The sequence below is a fragment of the Dermochelys coriacea genome, chromosome 2 (assembly GCF_009764565.3).
Source record: "Dermochelys coriacea isolate rDerCor1 chromosome 2, rDerCor1.pri.v4, whole genome shotgun sequence".
In the NCBI taxonomy this organism is placed as follows: Eukaryota; Metazoa; Chordata; order Testudines; family Dermochelyidae; genus Dermochelys; species Dermochelys coriacea.
Genome location: NC_050069.1, coordinates 224,836,058 through 224,858,962, shown reverse-complemented (window position 1 = coordinate 224,858,962; position 22,905 = coordinate 224,836,058). Strand labels below are relative to the sequence as shown.

Below are 22,905 nucleotides of genomic sequence, written 5' to 3'. Positions count from 1 at the left end.
ACATGTTTAGTAATGTTTTTGAGAAAAAACTGGAAAACAAAATATTTTTAAAATTGAAAAAAAATCAGCTAATAAAAAATAAATCTCTTTCAAACACTTTGACATAAAGTCACTTTGGAATTTCATTTTTTTCCCCATGAAAATCAGTTTTTGTTTTTCAACCCACTCTCACACCGACAAGAGAACCAAGATGCCACCTGATTCTGAAATAAAGCCCAGCATATAGGAAAGTGCTGCATGGATGATATTTTACATTCATAGAACATTAAAGCCCATGACTCATTGAACTGGTGTTATTGCATTGGTGTAGGAAGGTTGTCAGGACATCCCTGAATATAGTGGTTCTGGGCCTTGTCCCAGTGTTTTGTTATCTCCCTGTTCAATGGGTATGTACCATTCATTTCTCATCAAGGTCCGAAAAGTGGTACGGGCACCACCTTCAGAAGTACAGGCACAGGCAAAGAGCACAGTGGAGATAAATAGACAAGCTGTTTTTCCCCTCAGAACAGAAATTATTAAAGAGCCAGGATTGGTTCTTTGTCTTTACAGCCTACCACCTTGGGTACTCTGCTTGGTATGTGAGGAAGCTCTATTCCTCCATAATGGAACAGCTACCTCCAGCTCCTTCATCTTCATCTCAGAGAAGTGTAAGTGCCTTTTGTCAGGTTCAAAATGCAATTGCTCTAATATTTTGATTGGGGTTTAGCTAGAGTGATGTTTCCCATAACTCATTTCATCCATAAACTCCATATTTGATGAATTTTACCAGTTTTCTCATGCTGTTTTGGAATATGCATCCAACACCTTGAAAATCAATGGGTTTGCTTAGACTCAGTTTAAACATTTTTTTTAAGTAGAACATTTCATACCAGGGTCCTTTATCAGTCATAGTTTTGCCATTATCTAATCAACTGCATAACTTTAGTGCATTATTCCTTGTCCAACATGATCTGTTGTCATTTTTTGTCATGCCATTACAGGTATACTCTAGGCCCTGATCCTGCTAATATGCACATGCTTAACGTTTATGCACATGAACATTCCCTTTCAGTCAAAGGGGATTACTCACAGGCATAAAGTTAAGCATGTTTATTTGCAGCATCAGAAACCTTGAGTGTTAGACCTTCAGGAGAGGGACTTTGGGCCTGAAACTTTGTTCATTTACACCAATGTAAATCAGGAGTTATGCCTTTAAAGTCAGTGGAGTTACATCAGTGTGAAAGTAACGTAAGTTAAATCAGAATCAAGTCTCTTTATTTTTTTACATATGCTTGTGAAGCACTATGCACATCAATAATGCTATAGACATCGTAAAAGGTAATGATAACTATTAGAGATGGTCTGAACCAAAACCTGAGATCCAAACACCCATTAACTTTGTGGGAGCTAGAAATCTGAACTTGGATCTATGTCTAAATTTTGTGGCCAGCCCCTCTTATTATAATGGGCTGAGCAAAACCCATCGATTTGAAGAACTCTACACTTTGAGGAATCTGAAATCCCAACCTCAATTCTGCAGCTCAAGCTGATCTTTAACAACTACATAAAGTTTAGCAAGTTCTACATTATATCATCATGGAGAGGGTATAGCTGAACCGTTAAAGACCAATCTACTGTAAGTGAAAGCCAAAATATAAACTTGAATCAACTGCTTTGTGCCCATTCCATTGTCAGAGGTTCTCTCTCCAGGAAGCTCATTTAGACAAAAGTATGCATGAATATTTTATATACTCACAAAATATAGTTGGTGCAATTATCTCACTTTCCATCGTGCTCACAGGATTGGTTGCCAAACAGCTGTAATTCCCAATGTCTTCTTTCATGACAGGGACAATTAAAAGTGTGTCATTGTTTGAGGAAAAGGTGTAACTAGAACTGGCATGCATAGGTTTCCCATTTTTCATCCACTGGTAATCTACCCTTGTACCTTTTCTAACAGTACAGGTTAACGTCATGTTCCCCACATACTCCACTACTCCCGAAGAAGGTTCAGTTTGTACAACTGGCTTTGTGACAGGAACTGTAAGTTAAATAGATATAAACAGTTATAAATAAGATTTGCCATTTATATTAGGAGAATATGTCATTTACTGCCCAGGTGATATAAATGGCATTTGTCATCCTTTTAAGAAAGTACTTAGATTTCAAATTTTATACTGTTAAAAATGAAAAACAAAGGGTCCTATCCTTAGCTGGTCCAAATGGGCATACTTCCAGTAACTTCACTAGAGCTAGGATGACTTACACTAGCTGAGGTTATGACACAATGGCTGGAAACAAATATTCCATTTTAATTAGACAGAAGAATTAATTAAGTTCATGCTGCATGCATTTTTCTATTTCCTGCTCTTCTTTCTCTGTGCATGTATAACTCCCACTCACATGAATGGAAGTGACATATGTAGGAGAAGAACAGATCCATATTCATATCTACCTATTGATCTAGAGAAAATGAACCACTTGATGAAAGCGAACCACATGAGCCTCTATTTAGGGCCAAACTTGCCCTCAAACCATATTATCTTCTTTATTGGGTTTGGGGCCTCCTGCCTACCACCCTCCAGCATCTAGACAGCATGAAATCCTGAGCAGGCAGCTGCCTCCAGAATTTTCTCAAAGTCAGGTTTCCAGGTACAGAAAAAAGCTCATGCAAAAGTGAATGTAGCCTCAAGATGAGTAAGGGTGGCAGAACTGGGCCTTATGAAAACAGATTATTTCTTGAGATCACTATAATTAATTATATTTCGTAGTAGTTATATGATGCCTACAAACCCAGTTTAATATACTCCCAGGATTAATAAGGCACCAATCAATAAATAAAATTTGTTGAATAATTAACCATTGCAGGTTTGAAAATAAGCATAAAATGACTTCAGTGAGTTGATTTATTCATGCACAGCCAGACTGAATTACACAGATCTGTAGCTGGATTCCAGGTGATTAAAAACTTCACAAAAGTTGTAATTTTATTTGCAGCACTAAAATACAGTATTTTATTGACTTACCATCAACAGTGACTTGAATCTTTTGATTGGCTGATATTGTCCCATTTCCATGGACATTGACTTTTACAATGTAATTGCCTTCATCAGTGACATGTAATGGATTGATCATCAAAGATGCATTAGGTGGTATGAGGGTAAACTTGTGTTTATATTCCAGGTCAGGTACTACTGACTGATTCACAGAGCCGAGTAAATATTTGGGGATACTCTGAGGTTTCTCAAATAGCCATATTATCTGGATTTCAGAAGCTGTAGTGTTGAAATTGTAGTCAACTGTAAGATGGAGTGGTTGTCCTTCAATGCCATGTATAGTATGTGATGGTACCGTCAGCCTTAGTGCAGAACAAATACCTGCATAAAAATGGAAAGAAAACAAAACTAGGAGCACTGGAAATTCTAAATGGAAACTCTTATGGAGCTGTGGTTGTTGTGTTCTCAAAATGGTACTGATCCAACTCCCACTGATGCAAATAGAAAGACTGGTATTGACGTCAGCTAGAGTTGGATCAGATTTTATAGCGTGATTTTCAAACCATTTCTTCAATCTTATACAAAATAACACTGATTTGCCTTAAATTAGATGTCACTTCTCATCCTAGGCTAGGATATTTTTTAAAAGTTTGACAAATCTTAGAAATGGAGTTCTAAGGTTATTGTGTTTGTAATAATTTCCTTTGTTGAAAATGTTCCAAATATTTGTGAGACAAAGTGGGTGAGACAATATCTTTTATTGGACCAAATTCTTTTGATGAGTGAGAGAAGCTTTTGAGCTTATGCAGTGCTCTTTTTTAAGTCTGGGAAACTAAGGACAGATCTACACTTAAAACGCTGCATTGGTTCTTAAGAGCTCTCCTGTCAGTGTAGTAAATTCACCTCTGCAAGAGGTGGAGACGCCCTGCTGTCGACATAGCGCTGTCTACATGGGGGGTTAAGGTTGGTATAACTATATCACTCAGGGGTGTGGATTTTCCACATCCCTGAGTGACACAGTTATACCGATATAGGTCTGTAATGTAGACCTGGCCTAACTCAAAGTGTCACTGCCAAATACAAGATTTGAACAGATTGTTTCGTAGGAGTAGTTAACACATATTTCAAGGGACGATTCAAGGTAAAGTGGTTTCCTCCAGTCATAGGGAGGAAAGGAAGGGGGGTGAGGAGGGAGCAACTGGGAGGGGTTGTTAGTGGGTTATAGACTGTTGTAATAAACCATAAATCCAGTGTCTTGATTCAGTCCATGATTTTTAGTGTCTAACAAAGTTATGACTATAAGTTCCCAAGCTCATCTTTTCAAAGTATTGTGCAGGTTTATTTTGATGATGAGGACTGATAGGTCAGATAGAGAGTGATTGTTTTTTGAACAATGATGAGGTGTTTTTGTCTTTTATCATTTTTCTCTTTGTATTCATTTGAGAGTTTAGTGATTGTCTGGTTTCACCCAGATAGTTGCTATTGGGGCATTTATGCACTGGATGAGGTACATCACATGTTGTGAAAGGCATGTGTAGGACTCATGGATCTTGAAAGATGTGTTGGGAGGGGGTGTTGATCATTGTAGCAGTGAAGATATGTCTGCAGGTTTTGCATCTGTTGTTCTGGCAGCATCTGGTGCTGCTTTGAGTTGATGTGTCCTGATCTATAGGGAGCTTTCTTCTGATGATCGGCTTGGAGAGGTTGGTTGAAGGCCCGAAGTGGGGGCTCAGGAAAGATTTCTTTCAGGATGAGGTCCCCATCAAGTATGAGTTGTAATTGTTTGGTGATAACCTATATGGGTTCCACTGTGGGGTGGTAGGTGACAACTAGGGGTGTGTGGTTAGAGGGGATTTTATATCTGCATTGAAGCAGGTTCTCTCAGGGTATTTGGGTGGCCTTCACCAAACAAGGACACTCCCTGGGACACTCATGTGGTGATCAGCAGGGTTGGAATGTTTAGATCCGCCAGAGAGCTATGCATCCACCTCTGCCACTTGAGCTAAAGGAGTAACTGATAATAGTAGTAGTTTGTCACCCTCTCTGTGGATCAGCACTAGAGGTGATGAGACACTTTGTCACTGGGTTTCACAGACTGTGGCTAACTGCAGAGGAATGGTGAGCTCAGGAATCTTGGATTCCATTCCTGGCTCTGGAGGGGAGTGTGCTCTGGGGGCACACACTCTTCTGCCCATTTCCCTCAAGCTTGATCCCTTCTGCCCTTTTCCTTCCAACCTGTTGCTACCTCAGTCCTGTCTCTTTCTCTTCCTGGCTCCTTGTCCCCATCCCATTCCCCTAGGGTTACCATATTTGAACATTAAAAAAAGAGGACACTCCACAGGGGGGTAGGGTATTTTCTCGCGCCCCCCTGCCCCTGGCCCTGCCCCAACTCCACCCCTTCCCCTCCCCCATTCCAACCCCTTCCCCAAATCTCCACCCTGGCCCCACCTCCTCCCCTGAGCACATCACATTCCCCCACCTCCCTCCCACGTGAAACAGCTGTTTCGTGGCACAAGCGCTGGGAGCTAGGGGGGAAAAGCAGGCATTCTCTCGAGTGATCAACATTCACTCTCTTTCTTGAATGATCAACTCTTCTTTGGGGAAAAATAAGAATGGCAAAATCCCGGATGTTTTTAGATATCTAAAAATTCCTCCCGATGGCAATTTAAGAACCAAAAAGCCGGACATGTCCGGGGAAAATACGGATGTATGGTAACCCTACATTCCCCTCACCTAGCCATTCCCAGTCTCCACTCCTCAGACTCCTCATCCCACAACTGGGTGGGAGGTGTGTGTTTACCCTGAGAAGTGGAAGATTGCTCCAAAGGCCATCCCCAGAACTGGGTTATAAAGACTTTTTATGTAGAACAAAGGAAAATAAGAGACTTCTGAGTGAAAATCCTATTAGTATTGGAGTACAAAGAGAGGCATGGACAGAGATAACAGGTGATCTTGAACTTGTCCACAGTTAATTCATGGAGAAAAGTGGCTCCTTAGATCAGTTTGTGGAACACTGAGCCACAGTTGAGGAATACCCATTAGCAAAGCAGAGAGGAGATTAAGGAGAGAACATTTGTTTTCATTTTCAAGACAAAGGGCTGCAGGGAGATAGTCTGTTAGGGTGGAGCTCTCACAGGCTAAATGCAAAATTTACTGTTCTCTCAAAGTATGCTCTGATGATTTGATCAGGTGTGGGAACGGTGTGTGGGAACTTCTGCATGGTCATGGTGAAGTGAGGACTGGAGAAGTTATCAGACAAGTTGTTTTGCCAAAGATTAATGTTTTACGGAGCAATGCTGGGTGACTCTTGGCTTTGTAAAAATAGAGATCAACACTTCATCAGAGTACAGTCTGAAATATTAGAGCCATTTCAAACATTTATACTTCTAATTAAATTAAAGCAACAGAATCTTATTATGATCAACAACAACTTTACATTGTTGTTACCCTATCATATTTAAAGAGCTACTAAATATTATGTTGAATTGAAGTCAATGGACCAAATCTTTATTAATTTCTTATTGATGTTCCCATCAGGCAAAAGTCCCATTAAGTCTGCAGTTAACATGTCCCCAAAGATTCAAGTGACATTTTGTTTGACCTTTTGTTGAAGATAGGCAAAATTTCCAAAAATGCCTAAGTAATTTAGGAACCTAAATTCCATTAAAAGTCAATGGGAATTCAGTTCCTAAGTCACTTTGATGCTTACTCATCACTTATATTAGGTGAATCCCAGGAATAATATACTATTGTTCACAATAATGATGGTATGTTTGATCGGTGAAATACCTCCAGTGTGGAAAAATGGTTCTCCAGGGGCTTGGAGTTACAGTACTAAATATGGAAGTTGGCCAAGATTTTAAAAAATTGCTTAAGTTCAGGTTTCTAAATCCCTTCAATTAATAAGTGGTGCTTAAATAGATGGCCTGAATTTCAAAAGTGTTGAAGCTCTGAATAGCTCCTATTAAAGTCAATTGGATTGCTGGATACTCGGCATTTTTAAAAACCAGGCTACTTATTTTATAGTGTACATCTATACTACAGCTGGGTGGTGTAATTCCCAGCGTGGGTAGACACACACATGCTGTCTTTGCTTGAGTGAGCACTTAAAAACAACAGCATGGCCATGGCAGCACAGATGATGGCTCAGGCTAACCACCCATGTACATCCCTCGAGGGGGCTTAGGCAGGATTGTATTCAGGTGGCTAGCCCAAATCACCGCTTGTGCTGCCATGGCAATACTGCTATTTTTAGGTGCTAGCTTGAGCAGAGCTAGCCCATGTATGTCTACCTGAGCGGGGAATTACATGTCCCAGCTACTGCATAGATATAGCCATAGACACCTAAAACTGACTTAAAGCCTGACTTTAAGTAATCATTTTTGAAAATCTTGGTTGTCTGTTTAATCAGTCACTAGCATGCACTAGTTTTAATTTTGTTCCTGCCTGTGATATGGCAGATATCTTTATGAAACTCCTGGAATGCATCATAAAATGTAGATGCATAAAAGGAAATATTTTTAAAATGTCCTTGTTCTACAGAGCCACGAAATTTTACCTCATGCAGTCATCAAGAATATTCCAAACTTAAACATATTGCTATGTATAGCTTGCTAAATAATGCATGCATTTTTCCAGCAACACAGACCTCTTAAAACCAGCTTTTCTGTATTGACTGTCAACACGTTCGGTTTTACCAAAGTGACCTCCATCTGGAACTCAAAGCAATCTATGTTTTGCTTCCATATCACTATTCAAAGTATTGGCAAGCACAACAGAATCATTGTTGACAGAAAACAAAGTATGCAGCTTTAGTTTAAATAAAAACCATGACTTCATATTCTGAGTTGACTGCATAAACGGAAGCCTACCTAGGGAGGTTTCATTGTTCTCTGGATTCGAAAGCACTAATCACTTTATCATCATAAAAAAAACTAGGTCTGTTTCTCAACTGCTTTGCATCCTGTGCAAAGTGTGATTAAAAGGCTACCAGTTCTCAATGGATCATTTTTACACCCATTCTGAAAAAAGGTAAATGCATTTACATGGTGCAAAGCAGTGGAGTGTCAGACCCCTAGTATTTATGATGCCAGGAGTGAATACACATTCATAAATCCATGGATTCCAAGACCAGAAGAGAAAATTATGATCATCTAGTATGACCTTGTGTACAGCATAAGCTACAGAATTTCCCCCAAATAATTCTGAGCACATATATTTTAGAAAAACATCCAAATGCTTGGTCATTTGGGTCAGAGAGAGCGAGAGCACATTGTTTACACATTCTGTTTATAGGGCCAAATTCTGCAGATTCTGCCAAATTCCTAGAGCAAAATGTCTTTTGACTTCCATAGGAGTTTGGCTTGACTAGTATCTGAGCCAAAGCCCACTAAAGTAATTGGAAAGGCTGACATGGTATTCAGTGGGCTTTGGATCATGGCCTCCAGGGCAGGAAAATTTGACCCTTGTACTGATAAAAAAGGCAATTAACATATGAGGAAGCTTATAAAGGTCTGTATCTGAGAATGTATGGTATGCATTAATACAGATAGAACAGCCAATAAGAAATATCAGCTTTTTGTATTCACCTAAAATATGGGTGTTATTTAAAAAAACTCAAACCAATAATCTTAATTTTGATGGCGCAATGGTACTGGGAGAGCAGAACTTTGTGGGTACAAATCTGCAGACCTGACACAAATTCTCCTTCACTCCAAATGTTGACTGATGAAATCTAGCAAAATAGTCTACAGTATATTGAGTTCACAAAGATATAAGAAAGCAATGTAAAGCAAATATCCCTTATACTTAGATTACATGAAGATACAATACTCTTGTAATGTTACATATTCCTTCTGCTGGAATCACATAAACATCTAAATAAAGCAGAAGTTAATTCTAAAAAGCTGTAGAAGAATTGTTGGAGAGATTAAAGTAGAATTTTATCTAATATCTAATCACAACAGACTCTTATGGAAGTACATTGGACATCCAATTTTATCCAAAATGCATGGTTGACAAATATCTGCTTACAAAAGTAACACCCAAGATACTGAACAGAAGGTATTACTAATGGTAATACATTCTCCAGTTCACCAAGTGACAAAGTTAGAGCTTTTGATAGTGGTTGTTACAAACCTCTTCAGCTTTAATAGCAAAAATATTTTATTTTTCTTTTATACCAAAAATAAAAACATACTTATGCTAAATGTTAAATATTAGAAAAAAAAGAATCCTATTCTTTAGGATGTAAAACCTACGAGTGCAAAAAAAGTCAAACTACAAGATATTTCCTTGAGATCCAATTTTCTGTGAAATCTTTCCCTCAGTTACCTGGGGAGGATTTTTTTTTTTTGGTCAGGAACTTCCCTAATCAAAATACCATGCCAAAATATGTTTAAATTGTGCAGTCTCAATTTTAAATATTTACAATCAAGTATTATATGGAGGGATTAAAAACACTACCTTCACTGTCAAGCAAAATAAAGCCACTTTCCAAACATGTTTTTGAACAGATAATAGCAACAACTGCCATGCTAAACCTTGACCTCACCCTGCTAACCTTTACTCATGGTAAATCCTTACTCAAATTAGTAAAGGTTTGCAAGATTGGTCCTAGTGAGAGCTTATTATTTTCATCTTTGTGGTGCAGTCATTAAAAAGAAAGTATAATGTATTGTACAGTACTTAGTCTACAGACTTTCTGCTTTTCTTACTATAACAAGATGTACTATTGGGTAACAAACTTCTAGGCTGATTTAAAAAAAATCTGACAATTTAACATAGAAATTCCATTAATTTTTTTAAGTATTAAAAATGAACCATATATCCAGAATGAAAAATTAACAACCATAATAATACATACTGTATCTTACCTAAAAGCAGAAAATATATATTGCACTGTAAGTCACAAAATGTGTTGCTAAAGGGCTCCATGAAAGCATCCTGTCCCTTGCAAATATCACCTTCTTCTCCGTGCTAAGTCAGGGCTTGGTCCAGCAGCTGCTGGTTTATTTGCCAGGGAAATCAGCAATGAGTTAACAGACCCTATCCTGTCTACTGCCTTGTGTGATTTGAATATGTTTATACCAAGGACACAGGGAGTGGGAACACCTGTTAGCTTAATACGCAACATCTTCATTGCGTGTGACTCTATCATATTATTGCCCTGGTATATTCACAGCAAATATGGAGTGTGATAAATGGGGTACAGAATATGAATCACTCTGCTTTCATAAAAATTAATGTGAGTAAAATTTATATAGGTATTTATGCCATATATAATTAGCTACAGTCAAAAACCACCAACCTGCTAGATACATACGCTAACTTCAAATAAGAATCTAGTAATCAGATATGGAAAAGATCTATTAGATCATCCCACTGAGCCCCTTGCAATGGTGGGATCTCTGCTATCCACTGCCATATGAGATATTAAACACCTTTTACAATGGATCTCAGCCAAAAAGGCAAATGAAAAATTCATACAAAAGAGTTAAGATTGTAGATAGATCTATTGTAAAATGCACTCTTCCAAACAATTGTTGCTCTGCAATTATCTTTGTATTTCCCTTAAAATATTACAGAATAATGCTTATTTTGGGATGGCCTTATTCCCTGAGTTTTTTTTATCCCTTTCTGAGCCACGGGTGTGTGAAGTCTTGGTTGGGTGTCTATGAGGTATATCCTAACAAAGAATCCTCTGTCCAAAGTGTGAATCTTACTCAGACTGCCAAGCTAGCGGCCAGTCAATATGTGTTCTGCATTAATTTATTGCATCTTAAATTAATGCTCATATACAATCTGGATTTTATCCAAGGCTGTCACTCACTGTGCAAATCTAATCAGCTGCAAACCAAGGCAACCCCCTTTCTGCCCTCTTCCATGTGCAATAATTTCCAACAGCAAATATTTGCACCTACATAGGTGGTTATAAAAATATTAAGTTTTCATTAGATAGCACTTAGGCAGACACAAATAAATCTTTCAAATATTGGGCTAGGTTGTGCCCTGCCTTGTGTGGGAGGGAATGGTTGCAAGGAGCCCTTCCCCACCTCACTTAAGCCCCTGTGCTGAGGTGATGGACAATCCCAGTCTTTGTGTTCAGAGGGCTCAGTTATGCAAGGTGCTGAGCTACTCATGGTGCTAAGCATTCTCAGCTGTCCCTGAACTTAATAGGAGCTGAAGGCACTCAGCACCTTTAGGGATGGTTCAGTACCTTGTAGGATCAGGCTCCAGGAGGACAAGGACTGCTTCAGGATAATGACTATAGCTGTCAGTGTCCCCAGAGGGGATGGAAGGAGGTACACCCAGGCCATGGAGCCATCACCCACTAGCCAGCGGATGAAGAGCATATACTGCCCCCTCACAAAGCATGTAATAGTGCCTGTACTACTGCCCTCTATTGTGGGCTGTGATTTGTAGCCTCAAATTAATCCTCTTAATAATAGGCTAGGTGTCTTTAATTTGACCACTTTTTAGGATCTGGTTCAGAAATGAAGAAATGTTGGTCGTAAGGGCCTGATTCATTTCTGACTGAAGTGAATGGGAGTTTTGACACTGCAATCAATAAAAAATGGATGTGGGATAAACTCCATTTTGGTGTTTTAAACAACATGTTGTGAGCAAAGGAAGTTCGGAGGAGTAGCAAAGATTGGAATAGTCATTTTACATTGTACAAACAAGAGCAAGCCTGTAAAAGACCAAGGCGTAAGCTGTCTGGTTTAGTGGTTACTGCTGGGCTCGTGTTGCAGAGTCCAGAGATGGCTATGAGGTGGTGGTATGTGAGCAGGATCAGAGTAGTTGTGAGGGCCAAAATCAGCAAGCAAGAATAAGGATCAGAGTCAGGTTGGGGTTAGAGCAAGGCAGTGCCGAGACAGTCCAGGTCTGGAGCCACAGCAACCAGAAGTCTGCACGGTTGCCCAGATAACTTCCTGGGCCATGCACCTGGGTTAAATAGTAAATATGGGCCAAGCAGAGGGCCACAGGATGTGGTCACTTTTGCTCCTTTGGTTGGTACTTTCTGAGGTGCCTAATCTCCACGGTACTCCTTGGATGTGGCTCTACCTGGCCTCCTGGTGGTGACATGAGACCATTAGTTACCCTGCAGACCTGGTTCTAGTCCCAAAGATCTTTACATTACTTCCATCTTTCAGGGGTGCCCTTTCTTCAGATTGGGGCTAGGTCCTGATGAAATCAAGGAATTCGATGCAATAATAATGTTGCCGGTTTATTATATAAAAGCATGCTCGGCCAAAAAGATGATCCACCTTGACATATCTTCTGTCAATATATTGTATATGTACCCTTATTTGTTTGCTATTTAATTGTGCACTATTTGTGTTTAAAGACAACTCAGTGTTATTGAATTGTGCTGGATTGACAACCCTGGAAGCTGAAGTTCTTTATCCACAGACTAGTTATAGCATGGATAGTGGAAAAGTGTCTTTGCCGAGCTGTTCTGCCGCTATGCCTACACCCTAACTTGAAGAGACCAATTCTAGGAAAGAGGCTTTTTTGTTTTCCTTGCCAATTCAGATGAGTTGATCTCTCTTAAGATGGCCAAAAGAGCTGCAAATTAAGGTCAGTTATAGTGGTGACTTTTCTGATGCGGATTTCTGCGCAAGTCAATTAATTACAAATCAATTGGTGATGCTGAAGGTTTAATAAAAGTATATTTCTGTAAAAAAAACCCAAAAACCAAAACACTTTATTTCCAACAACAATAGTATAAGGTACACAGAGTAACATGAGCACCTCAATGTCTCTCATCTCCAGTTTTAGCTGTTCCAGCGGCCACTTGATTTCTTTAGATGGGTCCTTTCAAATAAAGGAAGAGCCTCAGGAATTTATTTATGCAAATGTTTAACTCAGGTGCCACATGTTAGAACTCAGGGCTCTGTGCCTAATCCAAAGGAAGATCTGTAGGTTCTGCTGTGGTGAAATGGGCTTTGAACCTCTCACATTGTACTACGTGACTCTGGTTTGCATGCAAACCATGTGTAGTATGATAAAGTGCCACTTCTCATGCTATTTCATCACACATCTTTCTGTGAATATAGACCCTCTCTACACCAGGAAGTATTCCTGTCAGCGCAAGCTCTAGTAAAATGTTTCCTGCTTGCTTTCCTTTCCTCAAAAAAGGTACGAGAGAACTTTAGAAACAGATAGAATAGTCTTATAGTTCTAGCAACTCAACTTTTCAGATAAATGATTTGAATGGGATTTGCTTTGTATCCAGTGGTGCAAGTAGATATCATTTCTCATGGGAGAAACACAAGGGAGGACAGGTGACCTCCCCACATGACCCTTCATGTGACTCCTCCCCGCCCCTCCCTCAGCTCAGGACCCCCAAACTCTCCCTGTCCCCTCCGACACCCCCCTTACCTATCTAAAATTTTACAACTGCATCTGTGAAACAGATGTAGTTGTAAAATGATGACTTGGGCCCCTGGTGCCACCGGTACTTCCAGGTGTCATGAGGATCCAGAAGCACCCCAAATTGAAAACTTCTTAAATGAACGAAGGATAAGAAGGACAATCACCCCACTTTCCCTTAACACACTATCAGTGCCTCCCTTATGTCCAAATTAAGCTTCTGTCAGCTTGCCTTTATCTAAGTATTGCTCTCCACCAAGCTGTGCCATCTGGGTTTGATGGAAAAAAGGCATAGAAATGTGTGTGCCATGTACATCTTGATAGAACTACAGCCCAAATTGTTGTATTATTTTCCTCAGCATGACATACAGGAGGGGCAATCAAAATCAGCCTGGCAGAACATGCATGAGAACTGTCTCTGAACAGATAAGCAATTGATCAAAATCTTTGATCTCTTGGGGCCAAATCCTGTTCGCATTGATATCAAAAGGAATTTTCCTATTGAATTTAATGGGAACAGGCTTTGACATTGGAAAAGAAAGAACAAAACCACTCAAGCAAGGGCTATGTTGCTTATACCACAGGTATCAAAGGCTGCTGACTCATGTGAGAAAGTCAGCAGATATCTGATCTTTGTCCATTGCAAGGGCGAAATCAGCAATCAATGAGTCTAGAACCGTCTGTACTATATCCAACTCATAAGTCCATCTACAAAGGATCAGGGAAATATGAAGACTCCAGATTACCTTAAAGTCTTTAGTCCCTGGGTTAGAATGCTCCCATTAGTATATGTTCATAGTCCAGAGGCTGAAGCAGGAAAGAGGCCAGAGCAGGAAAGAGGCAAAATGGATATGTTTCCAGGCCAGGGCCTTTTAGCTTCTGCCAAGTGCCAAGTAAAGGGAAATCTTTTCTCACTGTGAACGATGGTGTTCAGAGTCACATGGGTAAGTTACATGTTCATCACACTCACCCATATTCTAGTTAGAACATTCACAAAAAGTCCGTTAAGTGTAGACAGGCATTTTCAGGGTCCATTGTGATCTAAGTGTTCCTTAATGGGCCATTCAACTTGACTTGTCCCTTTGTGTGCTGGCTGAATACCCTGTGGGCATTACCACAGGAGCAAACATGTAGTAAACATAGCTAATATTCATAACTTCAGATACCAAGATGAATATACATGTATAGAAATAGCATAATCATAAGTACCAGCTATTTCACCTACATGACTATTCCAAAAAGAGATTCTGAAAAATCACACCATGTACCTGAGACCCTATGTGCCAGCACCATGCCTCACTAGAGTTTTGTTATCTGTTATGTAACAACAGAGATGGAACTAGTGACATAACTCCATTTATCTTAAAAGGGCAAGGTTAACTTTTAACAGTTCAGGTGTGACTGCACCTTTAGTTATTGAGGGCATACTGGCTGGCACACATTGAGGTTAATGGGCTTCAGTGTTTCTTTGCAGTTAACTTTTTAACGTTCATAAACCTGGTATGTGCTGAAGTGGTTTAAAGCATAACACAGGTTTTTAGGTTTGCAAATCTGTGAACCTCTGCCTCTTTGAGATTTTATTATTATTATTATTATTATTTATTTTTTTGCTGGTCATAATGTGGGAGGGAATCCTTTCCGCCCTCTGCTCATGAGATTATGTATGTGTCTTGTAGCACTCTTCTGAACACCAGTTGGAAGGAATTTTTTTTTAGTAAGTCTGGATTGATTCTTTTCTCTTAGAAGGCATACAATTTTTTCAGGTTCAGACCAATTAACACAGAAAACAATTGGGGCTGTTAAACTTTCTTCAAATTTCATAGAAAATTAAGTTCAGCTATATTTTCTAGTACAGTGATGAAACGGATGTTTATATATACAAACATCAACATGCTTAACTATTCACTTTTCCCAAAAATATGTAGTATTTCAGTCCATTTATATGGAATATGGGAGTTGGGTGAGGAGCCATTTCAGCATATGTGTATAACTTATTAAAAGACAAATTTTAAATAGAACTGTATCCTAAAGTGCATTATGGTATTATATTCAAACATTGCATTTCAATGGGAGATTCAACTTCCTTTATAGGACCAAAACAGACTCCTGAAATGCTTAGCGCAAAAGTGGTCCATAGACATGCAAACAGTAAGAATTTCACGAGTCTGTTAGACTAGTTTGGCCGCAAAGAAGAATTCTGTGTACACTGGAGACAACACCTGATACCTGTCAGGCTGCAGAACTGGGCTGACATCAGAATCCAAACATCCTCTGGTCAGTGCAAGCAGAGGCATTCCTCTAATGATTTGGACTTGATGTGATGCAGTATGAATGTCATGGATAATTCAGACCAACGGGGAGAAACAGAACCAAAAATGTGTTTAAACACTTTCGACACTTTCTGCCCCGTAGTCGTCGCCCCCCGCCCCTCCCTTGAGGACTCCTGACCAATTTAACAGCCCAATACATATACTAACAAACTTAAACAAAGCCATTGTTTAAGTTTAAAGAAAAGGAGTACTTGTGGCACCTTAGAGACTAACAAATTTATTAGAGCATAAGTTTTCGTGAGCTACAGCTCACTTCATCAGATGCATACAGTGGAAAATATAATGGGGAGATTTTATATACACAAATCAGATGTCAAGAATTATAACATTCAAAAACCAGTTGTAGAACACTTCAATCTCTTTGGTCACTCGATTACAGATCTAAAAGTGGCCCTTCTTCAATAAAAAAAACTTCAAAAACAGACTCCAAGGAGAGACTGCTGAATTGGAATTAATTTGCAAACTGGATACAATTAACTTAGGCTTGAATAAAGACTGGGAGTGGATGTGTCACTATACAAAGTAAAACTATTTCCCCTTGTTTATTTCTCCTCCTACTGTTCTTGTAAATTGCTGGAAATGGACCACCTTGATTATCACTACCAAAGGTCTCCCTCCCCCCCGCCCGCTCTCCTGCTGGTAATAGCTCACCTTTCCTGATCACTCTGGTTACAGTGTGTATGGTAACACCCATTGTTTCATGTTCTCTGTGTATATAAAATTTCCCCACTGTATTTTCCACTGAATGCATCCAATGAAGTGAGCTGTAGCTCACGAAAGCTTATGCTCTAATAAATTTGTTAGTCTCTAAGGTGCCACAAGTACTCCTTTTCTTTTTACGGATACAGACTAACACGGCTGCTACTTTGAAACCTGTTATTGTTTAAGTTTGTTAGCATATGCATTGTGTTGTTATAGCCATATAAAAAATGAATGCCCTCCCGAGCACGGTTCTGCTTCTTTAAAGAGCAGAGCGCAGCCCCTCCCCCCCGGAGGTGGGGGGCTAGCCCCAAATCTTTCTGGTACTCCGTACCCCCTAAAAATCTCTTGCCGGTGCTGCGTACTGGAGAGTACCACCCTACTTGCACTACTGTTTGCACCTCTCTCTCCCTTCGCTACTGCGCCAGTGCAGCCTTTGGGCTCCATCCCCCTTCACAGAGCCTCTTCCCTCCAAAACAAAAAGACTTGACAGCTCCGGCTGCATGTTCCTCCTTCCCCAGCCCCACTGTGCGTCTCTGAGGCTCAAGAAAACTGACCCCTGGAGACTCCCCGAGCGGGCAGGTGGGTGCTAGGGCCCTCTGGCTGATGGAGGGCCGGCTGGTTGATTGAATGCGGCATCTCGGCCAGCAGGGGGCAGTGATCCTCCCAGTAAGAGGCTCTCTACGCAACGACTCTCTTCCTCTCTATGTTTACCCGTATTATACCGAGGCGACAGCTTCGGCCGTATGGGGTGGGCAGGACGGGCGGGTCTGGATCCGTCGACGGGGATTGTAGTTCCCGGAGGCCGCACGTCCCCAGCACCACGAAGGGTGATGGCGCCGACGAAGGACTACCAATCCCAGAAGGCACCAGGCAGCAGGAAGACCTGTCACGTGATGACCAATATGGCTTCCTAGTGTCAGATGGGGCTTTCGCCTGCGGGTGACAGGGGTTTGTGAGCGCAGCCGGCCCGCGGGCCGGAGCTGCGCGAAGCGGTGCGGACATGCAGAAAATCAAGTCACTGATGACCCGCCAGGTAAGAGGGAATGGGGCGGGGCGTGAGGGGCCTATGGGCGGAGCGGGGGATGGGGGGAGGTGAGACCCAGATCCGAGGGGGCGGGGTGTGGATTAAGGAAGGGCCCAGTTGGGGGCCGTGTGTCTATGGAGGGGCGTGAGGGAAGGGGCCGCAGTTTCTTACGTGGGGGGAGGGGGGAGACTGCGGGGCTGAGCTGGGGGGCGGTCAGACATCGCTCCTCAGGGGACTGTATGGGAGTGTTGCAAAGAGGGATCGGGGTGGATGCTGGATTCTACTGGAGTCATTATTGCTGCTTGAGGGCTCCATAGTATATCACCCTGCTAGGAGGCATCTGATCAATTTGAAATCTCTTTCCTGCTGAGAGTTTCATGTCCATTATCCCACATGCAGTCCAGCTCACTGCTGCGAATGAGGTGGCTGAGTCCTCTCTTATTCTGTTCCAGCACCAGGCTACTGTCAGTTTAGGGGAGGCTCTCCCTTCTGCATTCCTTCTCCCAGCTCCATTTTTCTCCGGTCCTTTTCTATGACTAGCTCCTTTGCCTTTATCTAGTTCTAGCTTTTAGTAGTAGCAGAGTGAAACTGACATATGTAACTATTGTCAGGGTTCTCAATACTAGAGATGTAAAAAATCAGTCTTGTTGATTTCAATCTGTTGCTGCTTAGGAGATGCTTTAGTGGCCATAGAGAAGCTGAAGCTGTTTGTGTGCAAACTCGGGAAGACTGCAATGAATTAACCTTCAGCGCATGAATCGTCTTCTAAATGTATAAGCAAGAAACTCCCCAAAAAGTTTAAATTCTCTAGAAATTAATGGCTTGGGCTCCTCCTATGCCACTCACCCACGGGGTCCAGAGTTGTTCAGTAACTAAATGAAAGCAAGAAGACATGTAGAAAATGATTTGATGTCAAAAGCAATGCAATGGAATTTTCTTAAAACATATACATTAAGAATGGTGAGAATATGAAGTAATGCTACAAAAATATTCAGTGTTGGAGTGGGTAGAATATTAGTCCAGTGTGGGAAAGTTTAGTTTCAGAATTACTTTAAAATTCTTAGTCCTGGGGCCAGGAATGATGTGATCCAGTGGTGCCCAACCTTATTACACAGGAGGGCTATATAAATCTAAGCACAACCTTGAGTGGGCCAAACAGATGATACATATTTTAATAAGATTTAAAGTCACCTGTATTGATTTTATATTTTAAGTTCAGCTTGTTTCATATGTATTTAGATAGGTTGTTTCCATGTACAGTATTGTCTGTTTACACATTTGTGTAAACTAAAATGATGTAAACATGACAAAATGCTAATGAATTGGCCGTTGGTATATTGTGTTGAAGTAGGCTGCAGGCCTTATGAAATGCTCTGGTGGACTGTGTATGGCCTTTGGGCCATAGGTTGGTCACCCCTCATGTAATCAATACCACTTTTAAATCTTTGGGAAAGCTTGGGGTTCATTTAACATTCAATAAGAACTTCCTAATGGTGTCATACGCCAGGGTTCTCAACCTTTTTCTTTCTGAGGCCCCCCCCAATGTGCTATAAAAACTCCACAGCCCACCTGTGCCACAACAACTGTTTTTCTGCCATGGCCAGCATTAAGTGGTAGCAATCAGGGCAATTGCTGGGGGCCCCATGCCACGGGGGCCCTAAAAAGCTTAGTTACTCAGGCTTCGATGTCAGCCCCGGATGGCAGGGCTTGGGGCCCCAGGCTTCAGTCCCGTACGACGGCCAGGCTTCATCTTTCTTCCTGGGCCCCAGCAAGTCTAATGCCGTCCCTGCTGCGCGGACCCCCTGAAACCAGCTTGTGGCCCTCCAGTGGGTTTGGGACCCCTGGTTGAGAACCACAGTTATACACTGTAAACACTGCTAAAAATAACGATGGGGTAAAATGGTTATCTGAATTTCTTATTTTTCAGCTACCATTTTGGGTTGCTTGATATTTTGAGTCTTGGCCTCATTGAGGTGGTGAATTCTTTTGGTTGGTGAGGGCAATTGAGATGGAGGATGTGTTTAGGTTTCCAAAGTTCATAATAAAATCAGACAAGTAAACCTGCAAAAAGTGATGTTTTTTCAACCTGGAAGGTGAAACATTAAGAAAATATAGTAAGTAGAAAAAATGATGCCCTTAGCAAAAATCATCTGTTTACTCCCTGTCAGAGACTTCATTAGTCTCAAATTTGTTCGCTTTAAATGAAAATGAAATTTTTCTCATTGCAAACTTGTACTTAATTTCTAATAATGCTGAACAATGCTTATGTAATATTATCTAGCATGTATATAATGCTTTTCATTTGAGGGTCTCAAAGAACTTCACAAAGTCCCTCTTTAACAGATGGAAAAACTGAAGCGCAGACATTAAATGCCTGACTTTCAGAGAGTCTCAGGACTCATATCTCTAGTACAAGTCAATGAGAGTTTTGGGGGATAAGTATGTCTGAAACTTGAGCCCCTATGTGACTTGGCTGAGGCCTTAGAGGCAGCTGGTGACAGAGCCATGTGTAAAACTTGGGAGTTCCTTGCTCTCAATCTTGTGCATGCACTGATAGAATTTATACATGTAGAATAACGGAATGTGATTTCAGAGTAGCAGCCGTGTTAGTCTGTATTCGCAAAAAGAAAAGGAGTACCGAGGACTACTCGGATGCATTCCTATGAAGTGAGCTGTAGCTCACGAAAGCTTATGCTCAAATAAATTTGTTAGTCTCTAAGGTGCCACAAGTACTTCTTTTCTTTTTGAGAATGTGATTTGCTTTTCTGCCTCCATGTTGCCTCTATGTTTCTGATAGTAGTAAAAGCTAGTTTTTTGTCAGTAAGTTAACCAGGCCTGATTCAGAAGACGCGTTGGGAACAGATACGTGCCGTCAGTGTGCCTTTTAGATTGTCACGTTTTAAAATTATTAACATATAAACTTTTATGTATTAGTTGGCTGGATGATACAGCCTGTACCCTATATCAAATCTCGGCATCATAAGAACAGTATCTGTTTCCATGATTCAAATTCTTTGAAAGAAACAATTATTACGTAATTGCTAAACTTTGGAGTGTTACTGTTTTTTCCTCTGCTAATAAATACAAAGGGAAAAGTTTAACGGTTTTATATGGTAAATAGTTAAGTGTTCCATTATACAGAAATGACAATTATGCTACAGAGGAGGTGGCATTTAATTTGAATTAAAGCTTTTTGATGCCATTAACTCATCAAACTAGCAGAATAGGGTACATTATGTTTTGAATTACATTTGCCTTTTAAACACTGAATAACAGATGTGGGAGTTGACAAGGTGGCACAATAGAAAGTAAGTATTAATTGTAAAGAAATGCTAATCTCTTTGTTCGTGAATTTTACTGGTGTGGTGCAGGCTCTGGTCCCAAACCTGCAAATACTTTGAATAAATTACCCATGTTATTAGTCTCACTGAAATATTTGACATGAATCATGTTTATTAAATCTACTGTATATACATTTTTTTCTGCAGATAAGATCTTCACATGGTTTAGTTGCAAGATGTACAGAATTGACTAGCTTAACTAACTGTTACATTTCTTTTTTAAGGGTCTCAAAAGTCCACAGGAGAACGTTCATGACCTCAGTCCCGTTGAAAATTTTCGGATTCCTAGCAAGGTGTGACCCACAGATATTCTTTTGATTCTTGTTTGTTTTAATGTTTCTGTTTTTTTGTTTTTAAACATAGTAGGCAACTCTTTCCTTTTTCCCATCTATTTGGGACATGTTTGTGTTGGAGAAGTTTTTTCTGTTTTCTTTTCCACAAGCGGAATGAGTGTGTTCTGCAAAAGGTCTAATATTTAGGGGGTGAGAATGTGCACTGAGTCAAAATTAAGATGAGCCTTCATGGAACTCAACAATTCTTATATTGTTTACTGCTCTTAATCCCAATTTTTCTTCCTATGAGACTAAAATTTACAAAAGCCATACTCTCTCCCCATTGGAAGGTACAGCATGCACCTCTGCCCTCCGTATTCAGCCTCTTTATCGTTTATTGTTAGCATATTGTTATTGTTTATTATTAGCATAAGTATATTCCTCATAGTTGGACATTTTTAATCATAATATTTTGCAGTTATGTCAACAGATAAGTGGCTTTCTACCCTATGCTTCACAATTACTAGAGGTATATAATGATCCCAGAAAAGCAAATTGCTCTGTCTTACTGCTCAGGTAATGTCAGTTGCTGATAAATACAGAAAACATGCTGCTGTCTTGACAATCATGCAACAAGGTGGGGCTTAATTCTCAATACATCTTCCAAGTGTTGGTTGCAAGATTTGCTGTGTCCATTGCCCCATTGATTTTACTAATGTGCTTGAACCAGGCATGCTCTATTGTAAATGATGTCATAGCTCAGTCATTTTGGCTTTAACCTATGAGTTATAAAAGGTACTGTCTTCAGCTTCTGAAGTGGGGAGGGGTCGCTCAGTGGTTTGAGCATTGACCTGCTAAACCCAGGGTTGTGAGTTCAATCCATGAGGGGGCCATTTAGGGATCTGGGAAAAAATAAAAATAAAAATTTGGGATTGTTCCTGCTTTGAACAGGGGGTTCAACTAGATGACTTTCTGAGGTCCCTTCCAACACTGATATTCTATGATTCTGTACACAAAAGTACCTTTTATAATGCACTGCTTGTGTTGAGGGAAATGAGAACATCAATCATATAAAATGTAATACCTCCTATCTTTAGTGTCTTTTTATAACATCTGAACTGATGCATAACTTATGTTCTAGTGGTATGCAGGCATTAATTCCAAGGAGTATGTACATTACATTCCCAGTGACCTCAAGAATACTGTCTCACCTCCATGGTCCAATTCGTAATTATAGAAATTTCTACTACCCACTAAGTTACAGTTTTGAGGTGTCAAATTGAAAATAGTCTTTTTTTGCTAAATCAGTATTTTCAGCTAACAATTACCCCAGGGCTACTTTTATCTTGTGTTTTTGTTACATACAATATCAAGCTATTATACTTCAGTATGGTAGTTATGTTTTGAAACATTCACAATGGCAAAACAAGCTAATTTTAATTATCTAGTGTTTTAGCTCAGCATTTACAGTGAAGTAAGTAAACGTGACAATCCTTCACTATCATACCCAGTGGGGCCTGATTCTGCAACTCTTCTATGAGCAGAATCCCATCAAAGTTAACAGGCATTCTGCACTCAAATTGACTAACAGACTTTATTTGCATTATCGTTAAAATATGTGACTTGATTTTTTCAGAGATGCTAAGTACCTGCAACTTCCCTAGAAATCACAGTAATTGTGGATGCTCAGCACCTCTGAAAATAAAGCTGTTGGATTTTCCTGTGTTGCTAGTGTAAAACTTTGAAAAATGTCTCTTCTTCCAACAAAACCGTTCTATTAATATCTTCAGATGAGGGACTTTCTAAATGACTTGTTATGGTTTTGTTTTAAAGGCAGTGATACTTACAAAATAGCTTCTTAAATAGATTGCTGTAATCCTTTCC

The 22,905-nt window shown here is 40.2% G+C and overlaps 2 protein-coding genes across 13 annotated transcripts in view; one reads left to right on the top strand and one right to left on the bottom strand.

The window, feature by feature from the left end:
* Window positions 1–10,050, bottom strand: part of HEPACAM2 (HEPACAM family member 2) — a 34,802-nt gene extending 24,752 nt beyond the window's left edge. For 2 of the 3 annotated variants that reach the window (XM_038388205.2, XM_038388207.2), the window contains exons 1-3: window positions 9,851–10,030; window positions 3,006–3,356; window positions 1,736–2,020 (exon numbers count right to left, since the gene is read on the bottom strand). In XM_038388205.2, coding sequence (XP_038244133.1) covers window positions 1,736–2,020; window positions 3,006–3,356; window positions 9,851–9,911 — 697 coding nt within the window. In that variant the 5' untranslated portion in view covers window positions 9,912–10,030. Of the gene's footprint in view, window positions 1–1,735; window positions 2,021–3,005; window positions 3,357–9,850 lie in introns of all 3 variants that reach the window. The other variant, XM_038388206.2, reaches the window with a different exon arrangement.
* A 7,065-nt stretch (window positions 10,051–17,115) lies between these two features.
* VPS50 (VPS50 subunit of EARP/GARPII complex) overlaps window positions 17,116–22,905 on the top strand; it is a 185,539-nt gene continuing 179,749 nt past the window's right edge. For 4 of the 10 annotated variants that reach the window (XM_038389583.2, XM_043509303.1, XM_038389584.2 and 1 more), the window contains exons 1-2: window positions 17,261–17,417; window positions 20,974–21,042. In XM_038389583.2, coding sequence (XP_038245511.1) covers window positions 17,385–17,417; window positions 20,974–21,042 — 102 coding nt within the window. In that variant the 5' untranslated portion in view covers window positions 17,261–17,384. Of the gene's footprint in view, window positions 17,418–20,973; window positions 21,043–21,597; window positions 21,659–22,905 lie in introns of those variants that run through there. The other 6 variants (XM_038389581.2, XM_038389579.2, XM_043509301.1 and 3 more) reach the window with 6 other exon arrangements.